This window comes from Hipposideros armiger, unplaced genomic scaffold (genome assembly GCF_001890085.2).
Source record: "Hipposideros armiger isolate ML-2016 unplaced genomic scaffold, ASM189008v1 scaffold_2081, whole genome shotgun sequence".
Taxonomy (NCBI): domain Eukaryota; kingdom Metazoa; phylum Chordata; class Mammalia; order Chiroptera; family Hipposideridae; genus Hipposideros; species Hipposideros armiger.
Genome location: NW_017733429.1, coordinates 41036 through 52946, shown reverse-complemented (window position 1 = coordinate 52946; position 11911 = coordinate 41036). Strand labels below are relative to the sequence as shown.

At 37.1% G+C, this 11911-nt stretch overlaps 1 protein-coding gene across 1 annotated transcript; it reads left to right on the top strand.

Annotated features, from left to right (window-relative positions):
- Positions 1–8998: 8998 nt before the first annotated feature.
- LOC109378510 (trace amine-associated receptor 3) lies at positions 8999–9975 on the top strand. The gene has a single exon (XM_019634870.1). It carries the CDS (start codon positions 9020–9022, stop codon positions 9956–9958), a length of 939 nt encoding a protein of 312 aa, XP_019490415.1. The 5' UTR covers positions 8999–9019; the 3' UTR covers positions 9959–9975.
- Positions 9976–11911: the final 1936 nt, after the last annotated feature.

The following is an 11911-nucleotide window of genomic DNA, read 5'->3' as shown; positions in this document are numbered from 1 at the left end:
GTATATAACAGCAGACTTAGAGCCTTCAGTGTTGCAGCTGATGAAAATTCAGGTAAGCAGAGACTCCTGAGAAGATGAAGTGCTGCAGGCTCATTAAGCTGTTAAACTTTTGAAAGGCAGGGTTTCTTTTTACTTTTTTTTTTTTTAACTTTTCAGGTCAATTCCCTTGAGGCTAATTGTTAAGTTATTGAACAGCACAATTAACATAGTTCAGGTTTTTCTAGTTCCATATAAGCATTCACAATAGTTGGAAAGAAACAAGGAAATGAAGTTCCTTCAGTAAGGAGGTTAATTAACAATGGCGTCTTCTACAGTGCAGCAGGTATGTGGGGAAGGGATTAAGCATAGACCTGTGTTTTCTCTTCCTTGAGGTTTTCTTAAAAGGTAAATTTTCACTCTAATAATTGCAGTAGCATTGCTGGTGCATTGATTGATCCTTTTTTTTTTTTTGCATTTTGGTCATGTGCAGAGAGACTGTTAAGAATGTGGAAGTTTACAGGTGCGTGACTTCATACAAATTTGTAATAAAAGGCAGACTCTTTTAAATATGTGAACCTTTTGGCAGTGCAACACATTTCCTGGAAAGAAGATTTGCAGTCCTGGGAAGGATTACCTCTTCAAGTTGCCTGAGTAAACTTTTATCACTACTACTGTTCCCCAAAGTGAATCAGAGGGTTGAGGGAGTTACCTGTGATGTCTACATGCAATCCCATGCCTTTGCTTTCTCAGGAGAAGACTGTTCTGGTCAAGTATATTATTGAATGTGGTGTTTATCCTAACAAAGAAGTAGGGAAGAAGGACGAGAGGAAAGTCATTTTTGATAGAGCTCTTTATATATCAGGCATTGTACTAAAGCTGTTTGTATGTATTATCAAATATGTTAAGATTCATTAACAGTTAATATGTGATAGAAATGGAACTGAAAGAAATCAATAGCTTGATTTTAAGGAAATAGCTTTAATTCAAGGACAGAATGATTAGCATGGAGAAAGGCTTTGTAAAGTCCTTAAACATTTAAAAAGTGCTTGTTAAAGCAGAGGAATATTTAATATAAAAGTACTTACCAAATTCAATAAGATAAAAAGAAATGAGATCACATTAGAAAAATCAGAAAATTCTTTATTATCATGGTGATGGTCCTACAATTTAATCACTTTTTCAAGGAATATAGAAGACAATTTTATTTTAACCATTTAGTAGAATAAAGTTTAGATAAGGTAGTTATTCATAGCTGAATGAGCAAGCAATTCGTTATGTTCCAAATCTTTAATTTTTGTGCTTTTTGTAACAACGTAGCAGTAATGGAGAAAAGGCCAAACTTTCCATTGAATTCTGTTGCAATCTTTTTATTTACATGTTTGTATTAATAGGTTTAAAAAATAGAAAAAAAATGACACTTGAAGGATATAGCCTTGAAAATATTATTTTATGCATTTAGCTTTCACAATCAATTTAAAGGTGTGAAGGATATGGCTATTGAAAGGTTTAAACTGATGATGGATGTCACATGGAAGAAACATGCCAAATACAGCATGGAGAATGATGAATGCAATTTACTTAAAAGTACTGTTTAATGAGCTCACCAAATAGTCATCTAGTGCCACTTCCTGCTCTGTGGCGAGTATATGAGGAATACAAATACTAATGTATGAGTCATATAATGTGCTTCAAATAATTTTAGTATAGTGCTTAGAGTTGATTGGTTAATTACAATTTCTGAATGCTAACAGGGAAGGAAGTCAAGCTCCATACCCTGTGATTTAAAGTTTAGAAGAATTGAGTCTTTTCCAAAAGTAGGATGGTAGGGTGATTAATAATATCAGTTAGCCAGGAACACAAAGAAGTCTACAACAAAATCTTAAAATGTATTGTTGTTGTGGCATTGCTTTTAGCACAAGGATATTGTGTGTGTTTGTGTGTGCCACTGTCACTGAAATGAAATGATCTGCTATTTCTCTTACCTTCGCTGTACAAGAAGTAAAGTTATTTAAAAACAAGCCAACAAAACTTTCTTTGGCTCTCCTCTGCTGTCTAATGAGCACACTGAAGGTGATTTGAACCTTCCTATTTCATAGGACTGCGTTTTCTCCCAGTATTTTCTTCTGCGATGATCCTTAACTGGTTAGCAGATGGCTCACAATGATTAATTAACAAGTAGCTGGGTAACAGGACCAAGAGGGGGGAAATTCCTTGCCTACCTATCTTTTTCCTCCTACCCTTGTTGCTGGGAGGATGCTGGCTAAAAGCACTGGCTTGGGGGACAACAGTGAAATTAGAAACCCTCCTGTTCCCACTCTGTCCTCTCTTCAGCCCCCTATTTTTTCTGTTGTGTTTTAGAGACCCTGAAAGTGGCTTTCAAAGGTCTCCTAACAACCTCATGTCTTTTCTTCACACTTCCTTTTCCTTGGAATTGGCTTTTTTCTCTTCCATTCAAATCCCACTCACTTATTAGAGCCAGATCAAAAATCCCACCCTCACTGGAACATTCTGTCGACCCCACCCTGAAATTCTCTAGTCCATTTTTGATCTTTGATTTCATGTTTTGCCTAGACCTCTCTTTGGTCAATTAATTACCACTGTTGCTTTTTATCTGTGGTACAGAATCATTTAGGCTTTAGGTGTTGATGTGTTTTGTCTCTTCAGCTGTTTCATAGACACTCCACAGCCAGGGACTAGTTCACGCTTTCTTGTTCCTTTCATTGTGTCCTGTATATTGTAAGCATTCAATAAACAGTTACTTGTGATGGTGCTGCTACATCACAGAGGCTGAGAACTTATTGGTTTATCTATGAGTACTTGGTCAAGTCTGATACGTGTAAAGTCATTGATGGTCAAAGGCTTTCTGCAATATTAATAGTTATGCTTTGTATTTAGATAGTGTACATTAAAATAGAAAGCTCTCCTAATTCTCGAACATGTTATATGCCAGATATACATGTAAAATGGTAGCATGTTGATTTTTATATGCAAAATGGAGATACTGGGCCAACACAAAGAGAACATGTGCTGCTTGCTTTTCTTGTAGCGGAGATGGCTTACCTTCCTAAGGTCACTCACCACTTGTTCTTAGTCTCTGTGTGTCCTCCACTCAGGAATTAGTCAGGCTGTCATTCCTGCCTGTTGTGCATTGCATGGGAGTCCGAGGAAGCGCACTTGCTCTTCACAAAGAAGTGAGGGTGGTCCATCTTTGGTCTTTGCTCACCTCTGATTTAGGTGCTCTGGCTGGTGAGACGCTTAGACAGGCACCATGATTGGCTGAAAAGGGTGATTCTACCAGATCCTTAGACAACCTTAAAATGATTCTTTGTCTTTCAAACAANCTAAGGTGCTGTGTTCAACCTTAGCTGCGGGTGGGCGTAGCCCACCATCCCATGCGCGAGTGGAACCAGCAAACTTGTTGTTAGGAGCTCATGCTTTCACCACCTGAGCCATCCTGCCGCCTGTGAGCAGCTCGGGTGCAGCTGACAGGCCCATGTGGGAATCGAACCGTTGACCCTATTGCTCAGAGCTCGCGCTCTTAACCAACTGAGCTACTCAGCCAGCCCCTAAACTATGTTTTTTTATATCCAAAGATAGGGAGCTTTTCTGGTTACCTTTTGTTATTTATGTGTAGCTTAATTGCTTTGTGCTCAAAGAACCTGATATGTATGATTTCAGTCCTCCCAAGGGGCCCCATAACCAACATACTAGGAGTCTGGCTTAAGAGCACAGCAGAGCACTGCTCAATAGCCCCACAAGTGGCACACACAAAGTCGGTCCCAACAAGCACCAGAGCATGCGAGGGTGAATCCCACTCAGTGGGGTAAGCCCCCTGTACAGCAGCCTGTAAGATGTGGACATTGCCAAACCCCATAGCCAGTCAGCCTAAGGGTCAATCCCAACCATTTACATGCCAATAACAGCCAAGGCTCAAGTATACCAGGAGGACACACATACACACACAAAGGACACTCCTGGAGCAGGTGACCAGGGAAACTGTGTGAGGGTCCCACAGGGCACCTACTACATAAGGCCTCATGGCCAAGACTGGGAGACATAGCCAATCTACCTCATATGTAGAAACAAATACAGTGAGGAAGCCAAAATGAGGAAACAAAGAACTATGTGCCAAATAAAAGAATAGGAGAAAAATCCAGAAAAGGAACTAAACAAAATAGAGACAAGCAAACTACCAGAGACTAAGTTCAAAACAATGGAAGGATGCTCAGGAAACTTAATGAAAACACCAATTGGACCAGCCAAAAGAAATAAAACATTCCCCTCAAAATAAAGATAGTTTAAAAGATCTCTGGGACAGCATCAAGCATAACAATATTTACATCATATGAATATCAGAAGGAGAAGAAAGAAAGCAATGGATTGAGAACTTATTTGTAGAAATAATTACTGAAAATTTTACTAACCTGGTGAAAGAAATAGACATATAAGTCCAGAAAACACAGAGAGTCCCAAACAAGATGAACCCAAACAGGCCCAAACCAAGACACATTATAATTAAAATGCAAAGGTCAAAGACAAAGAGAATCCTAAAAGCAACAAGAGAAAGACAACTAATAATTTATAAGGAAGCCCCCATAAGATTGTTAGTTGCTTTTTCAACAAGAACTTTGCAGGCCAGAGGGATTGGCACAAAATGTTCAAGGTGATGAAAAGCAAGAACCTACAGCCAAGGGTACTCTTCTGAGCAATGTTATCATTTAAAATTGAAGGACAGATAAAGAACTTCCCAGACAAGAAAAAGCTGAAGGAGGTTATTACCACCAAACCAGTATTATAAGGAATGTTAGAGGGACTTTTTTAAGATGCAAAAAAGGAAAAAAAGATCAAAATTATAAATAATAAAATGGCAATAGCTACATATCTATCAAGAATTACTTTCAATATTATGGATTAAATGCTCCAATCAAAAGATATAGGGCGGTTTAATGGATAAGAAAACAAAACTCTTACATATGCTACCTACAAGAGAATCTCTACAGATTAAAAGACACATAGACAGAAAGTAAAGAGATGGAAAAAGATNTGTGTTTGAATAATAGAATAATGTGAGAAGGAAGCAAAAAAGAAAACTAATGTTTATGAGGTGGGGAGGCCTCTGGGTCCTGGAAAATTTATACTCTTTGTTATTCAGTGTCTTTTTAACTGTAAGTTGAGCCCCATTAATAACTTGTGAAATTGATTCAGTGGTTATCAGCCAGTGGTGTTCTGGAAAATGTTTAACCCCTGGCTCCAAAAAAACCCCCGAAAAACCTTGATTTGTAGAATTTGATGATTTTCTTTACATATATATATGTATAAGTATGTCTTTATTTAACTGATTTCAAGCTATGACTGTAATGTCAACTTGCTCTCAAAATTTTTGAAAAGCTCACCTGTTCTTGCAAGTGGGCATGAGTAAACTCAGTATACCACTTCAGATAACATTTTTAATGAGACGCAAACTAGAATAGAAGAAAATAGATAATCTCAAATATATCACTTGCACTGAGAGTAAATATCGCCTTATGAATTTTTAATTTGAGTTATATATATGTAAATGTTTGTACATGTGTTTTTGGATATGTAAGTAAACTGTTTCAATAAAATATTTTTTGTTTAATTTTTCAACTTCAATATTTCAATGAATACAATAATAATTTTTTCTCTTTATGGAAATGTTTACATAATTGCTGACAAAATTACTTTGACCTTAGTCCATTGCACAGGTCACAATTTAGCAGTGACTTTTCAGCTGTCAGCTTAAGAGTTAGCCTTGCCCATTTGCCCAAAGATGGACCTGCATATATTCTGTGGACCTTCTACTGCCTTCTCTCCTCGCTGGCCTGCTGCCAGATTGTTCCTTCCTTAAAGTCTGTAGGGTAGGGATGAAACAGTGGACCTTCTTTGAAATGGTGGAAGAGACTACAAGTACAAACTAACTGGAGAAAATGATTTTCCAAGAACAGAGAAATTAAAGCCGGGTGCTTTTATGATGAGACCGAATGTGTTGTGTTGGATAATATTGAGATTTTTGGTTTGTTTAGATTTTTTCAGTAATTCTTCTTAATGAAATGATAATGTTTTTGTAGTTAAACACACACACACACACACACACAAAGACTTTCTCTTTTTATTTAAAGGCTAATTGCGAAGAAATAAGTAAAATAGATTTTAGCCTTACTGTAAATTAGAAATATTTTGAGTTAATATGTATTAAATTTACCTTTCAATTCATTAACACCTGACAATAGAAAATAAAACTAAATAGCATGGTGTAAGGTTGCCTGTTGACATATGTTGAAAATGAGTTTATGACTGTCCTTTTTACAGAATGATGATGTTTGTGATGGTGGTTATTGTTTATGCTCGTGCTTAGCGATGAAATAAAAACTTGGCAGCCCTATGGGGGCCATAAAGTTTCTTATAATATGCTTCTCTCTTTCTATTAGAACCTTATCTGTACTTCAAAACATCATTCAAATAACTTCTCTGTAAAGCTCTGCTCAGTTACTCCCCTTTCCTTGAAACATAATTTTCTCTGTGCCTTTCCATGGCACGTTTTAGTTTCATAGTGTGGTCATCCTTCCCAGTTTGCTAGTGAAAGGGTAATCAAGCCTCCTATCTACTTCTGCCTCCCATCATCCATCCTGCTTTCATTTCCCAGCATGAGTAAAGTAGTATCTTCCCTCCACACCCAGAATTTTATAGGAAGTTACAGATGAGAAAAAAGGACCTGGGGAAATTAGTAAATTTTCCCAGATTATGCAACCAATTGTAGAAGCAGGTGTTCTTTGTTTGGTTTGGTGTTCTTTGTTTGGTGTTCTTTGTTTACTGAACTAGTTTTTAAAAAAAAATTTGTGACATTTTCCAACTTTTACCCTTTATTTATTTATTTTTACTAAGGGTTTTAGTCAAACTGGTACAAGTTGCTGAAGCAAAAGTAAATACTCCCCTCTCACCCCAAAATGTTCTCAATATATTTGGGAATCAAAGTTTAAACAGAAATGTTTTATGAGTCAGACAATTTTTCCTCATTTGGATATCAGCCAACATTTAATTCAGCCTGCACATGTCTACGTAATTTTAATATAGCTTTGCAAAATGAAACACAAGTGACTATGAAATCACTATGAAATGTTGTCCTTCATTGGGAAGAAAGAAACTGAAAACTATCTGGAACATTAAAAATACAAAGACTATTTCAATATCCCCCAGGAAAGAGAGTTAAAAGAACAATTCCATTGGGGCTCTGCTTGGAGCTCCTGGATCTGAGTTCTTCACTCCAGTTCTCTTGAGAGCAGAGGCAAACATATATTAATCAGATAGCTTAATCTTCCACACTATTTTTTTTGGAATTTCCTTGACCTCAGGCCTGCAAAACCATCAGAAGAGAAGCAATGATTCACAACTAGCTTTTCAGGAGAGGGAAGGTACTTGGTCAATAAAAAGAACTGCAAATGTATTATCCTTTTAATTGTTGATTTATTCTCTTCTTCAACATAATTGAACAGTGACAATTAAAATTTAAAGAGAGCNGAGCTTCTTGTAATAGGAGAGAGATTAGACTCAACTGACTCCAACACGGTCAAGAGGGCATTTATACCTAAGGAACAGGGTAAGGGATAAACCCCAAATTTATGTTTACAAACCATGGTCCCTCCTTATGCACATTTTTAGCTAAATGGACGAATCTGCTCAAAAGTAATTTAGAACATCAGTAGCCATTGTAGAAAACTTTTCAAATTGCCAAACTTTTCTTAAAACTGAATTGGACAATAATAGCTTTGACACTTGCAAAACTGAACGGAGTGCCTATTTCGAGTGATATTTTGAGGCTTCCAAACATACCAGAATCTGAAGTTGCCTTTTGTGAAAAAAAGTTTTTAAATCAACTGAGGCTGACAAACTTTTGAAGAAAGAGAAAATGACTTCCGAATCCTGTGTTCCTTGCCTCTGGCACCATCTTGCCCTTCCCCCATGACTCCTCCGTCTCAGGCTCTGCCTCTGGAGCCATCATGCTGTTTGTCCCCAGCACATGGTAATGGAAACTTTCACTTTTGACTCAGTTGGCTTGAACCATAGTTCTTATTGCTTTTTGTTTGGACTAAGACTTTTATTTGGAAAATTATACACAGTGAACTATGGTGTGAATGAATATTACTGCACATGGCAACCAAAGGAAAAAATATAGATGAGTCAAATTTTCCCTATGGGTTGAAGAGCTCACTGTTTGAAAATGTCAAGCATTTGCAATAATTGGAGTGAGCATTTTTTGGATTTGCACTAAATTTTCTCCTTCCTTCCTTTCATACATCATTTTTCTCCACTTTGGCCTTGTGTGAAGCTCGCCTATGTTACCCCTTTGAAATCATAGGGATGATAGCACATAATGGATTCATCCTCCCAGAGCTAATTCTCTGGTGACTTGCTGTGATCTCTTTGCTGGCAGCACACTGAAAGTTGTTAAAGGACACACCTGTCAAAAGCAGGACACAAATAATGCAGCCTCAGGAGGAATATTTTGTGTATAAATGCTGATGGCAGCACAGACTGCCATGAGCCCTCTTATAGGAACTTGGGCCTAAGTGTGTTTTCTGGGGGGAAATCAGCAAGGAAGACAGCAGTGGACACAATGCTCATTTACATGGTAAGAAACTTTAGCACAACAGATAAGTCACCTTTCAATGGTTTTAGCTCCAAGATACCTATTTAGTGAAAGAAATTCTGATATACCAAAGGAGAAATATTAAGAGGAGAAAAGGATCAAATATATTTAACTCTCTCTCTCTCTCTCTCTCTCTCTCTCTCTCTCTCTCTCTCGCTCGCTCGCTTGCTCGCTGTTGAAAGGAACCAAACTTAAAATGCTGATCTACAAAAATAAATCTGGATTATTTTTAAAAATCACTGAAATTCTAAAGAGGCAATGATGGAAACACCTATAGCAGATCTTTCTCAAATCTCATTCATAAATAATCTCCCTTACCTAAGAAACTATTGTATGGGTGAGATATANCCCACCAACCGCCCTTTTCATGTCCGAATGATAATGTATTCAATTATGACTGGAGCCATGGTTATCACTATCTTTGGAAACTTGGTTATAATAATTTCCATATCGCATTTCAAACAGCTTCACTCTCCCACGAATTTTCTCATTCTCTCCATGGCAACCACAGACTTTCTGCTGGGTTTTGTCATTATGCCGTATAGCATGGTGCGCTCAGTGGAGAGCTGCTGGTATTTTGGGGATGGCTTTTGTAAATTCCATGCAAGCTTTGACATGATGCTAAGCCTGACTTCCATTTTCCACCTCTGTTCCATTGCTATTGATCGATTTTATGCTGTGTGTTACCCTTTACACTACACAACCACAATAACCACCTCCATGATAAAGCAACTGCTGGCGTTTTGCTGGTCGGCCCCTGCTGTCTTTTCTTTCGGTTTAGTTCTATCCGAGGCCAATGTTTCTGGTATGCAGAGCTATGAGATTCTTGTTGCTTGCTTCAATTTCTGTGCACTGACTTTTAACAAATTCTGGGGGACAATACTGTTCACTACGTGTTTCTTTACTCCTGGATCCATCATGGTTGGCATTTACGGCAAAATTTTTATCGTTTCCAAGCGGCATGCTCGAGTTATCAGCAATATGCCTGAAAACACGAAGTGGGAAGTGAAAAAAAACCTATCCAAAAAAAAGGACAGGAAGGCAGCTAAGACCCTGGGTATAGTAATGGGGGTGTTTCTAGTTTGCTGGCTGCCTTGTTTTCTTGCTGTTTTGATCGACCCATATTTAAACTATTCCACTCCTATAATAGTGCTTGATCTTCTGGTGTGGCTTGGGTACTTAAACTCCACTTGCAACCCCCTCATTCACGGGTTTTTTTATCCGTGGTTTCGGAAAGCTCTCAAGTACATAATGTCAGGAAAAATATTTATCTCCCATTCAAAAACTGTAAATCTGTTTCCTGAAGCACATTAATAAAAATGTCATTACAAAAGTGAATAGAATATTGAAAATGAGACTTATTATTTTAACCTGAAGCACATAACTTACATCCCAAGATCACTGCAAATATTATTCTATTAAATTTCAGTAATCTAGATAAGTGTTCTGTAATCTCCACAAAAGCTACATTCAGTGTTTTTTTTTATTTCAAGATAAATTCAAAAGGTTTATTGCACCAAATGACACAGAAAAATGGATCAAAATAATAACATGAACAAGTTTTAAGAAAAATTTTCCATACATTGACATTGATATCTCTTTAACTGATCAAAANCCTGGGTTATGATGCTGGTTCCATTATAAACCTTAGTTATTTTATATACATGAAACAGTTGGGCAGATGCAATAGAAATATGCCTTTCAAATAATATAGAAACTTTAAGACACCCAGAATTTTTATTGTTAACTGGGTTTCATTTGGAATGCATTTTGTTTTGAAAGGGGTGTATTAGCTACTTTCTAAGCAGCATTTACTGTTTTCCTAATACTTCCATCTTCCCCAAACCAGATGTCTTTTATACCGTGAGACAAGATGCCTATTAATTAGGTTGCATTGGCATTAATTTCTTATATTTTCAACAAGCTGTTACTGGTTCCCCACCATGTACATGGCTCTAAGAGTTAAGTGTTTCAAGGGTTAGATGGTTAATGAGATGTTATCTCGGTAACTGTAAATTTCTTGAGAAATTTAAGGTTAAGATAAGGCAGTTTTAAAAAGTGCTGCACCAGAAGGAAACAAAGTATTTGAAATCAAAGTCAGCTGTAAGGTGAGGAAGTAGAACCACCTGGGTCTAAAATCTTTGGCCACCCCAATAGTGTATAATATTATGAGATTAACTCCAACTGGGAAAGTCAAAAAAGGTTTCTGGAAAGATGTTTGAACCGAGCATTGAAGTTGTCAGAGATGAAGGGCCTGCAATCGGGTGGAGGAAAGGGAGTTGGCCCAGCATGGAGTGGGCATTTGCAAGGCAATGTAGAGACCTCTGTGGCCAAATGTGGCTGGAGTTTTGTAGACTGGAGGAAAGGCTACAGCCAGGTTTCCATACAAACAGATGCTGACAGTTACATGTATAATTTGCAAGACTGTACGCTGATATTGTAGCTAAGGCGTGTTTTCCCAGGCTCTTTTCCTTGTATGCACCAAAAATAAAAACAGGTGGTCTTGATAAAATATTTATTTAGATCAGTTCTCTTCAGCCGTCTACTTCTAACATCTTCTTTGCTATGTAGTTTTAGTCAAGTTTCTTCTACAGTTTTCAAATAATGCTATAATTTATAGCAAATTACAACAAAGATGCTTTGCTTTGATTTTAACTTTCACTCTCCTTTCTGCCCCTGCTCTCTGAATGGAGGGTGTTTTCTCTGTTCTGGGAATGTATTTACTGCTACTTGTTCCCAGCTGCTTTTAAAGAAGACATTTTCAAGATTTTATCTCTGCTCACTGCCAATAGCCATGTGGTTTCATAAGGCTTGCTTATGAACTGTGAGCTATTTGAAGTAAATCAGTCTTTTACAGGCCACATACTATATATATTTTTTTGATGATGACAATGTATAAACTATTGGGTTGTCGGGAAAGTCATGACTTTTTTTTCTATGTTTTTTGTTGCAAAAATGTGTCATGACTTTTCCGACAACCCAATACTATAGGTAATTCTAAAGTAGATTTATTGAAGAAATCTTTTTCTTCTGTGTGCCTTAGTTTTCAGTGCTACTACATTTGAATACAGTCAACTGATTGTCATTCCTAACATGGTTCCCAAGTAGCCTTTGCTATTATAGTCTTCAAATATTCATTAGTGTGTATATTAGATATTCGAGAATTAACCAGAAAAGATCCAATGTAATGAATTTTTATAAATTTCAAAACTTTGCCTACCTCTTTTATACTGCATACCCCATTTACACATTTATAATAAGATACTA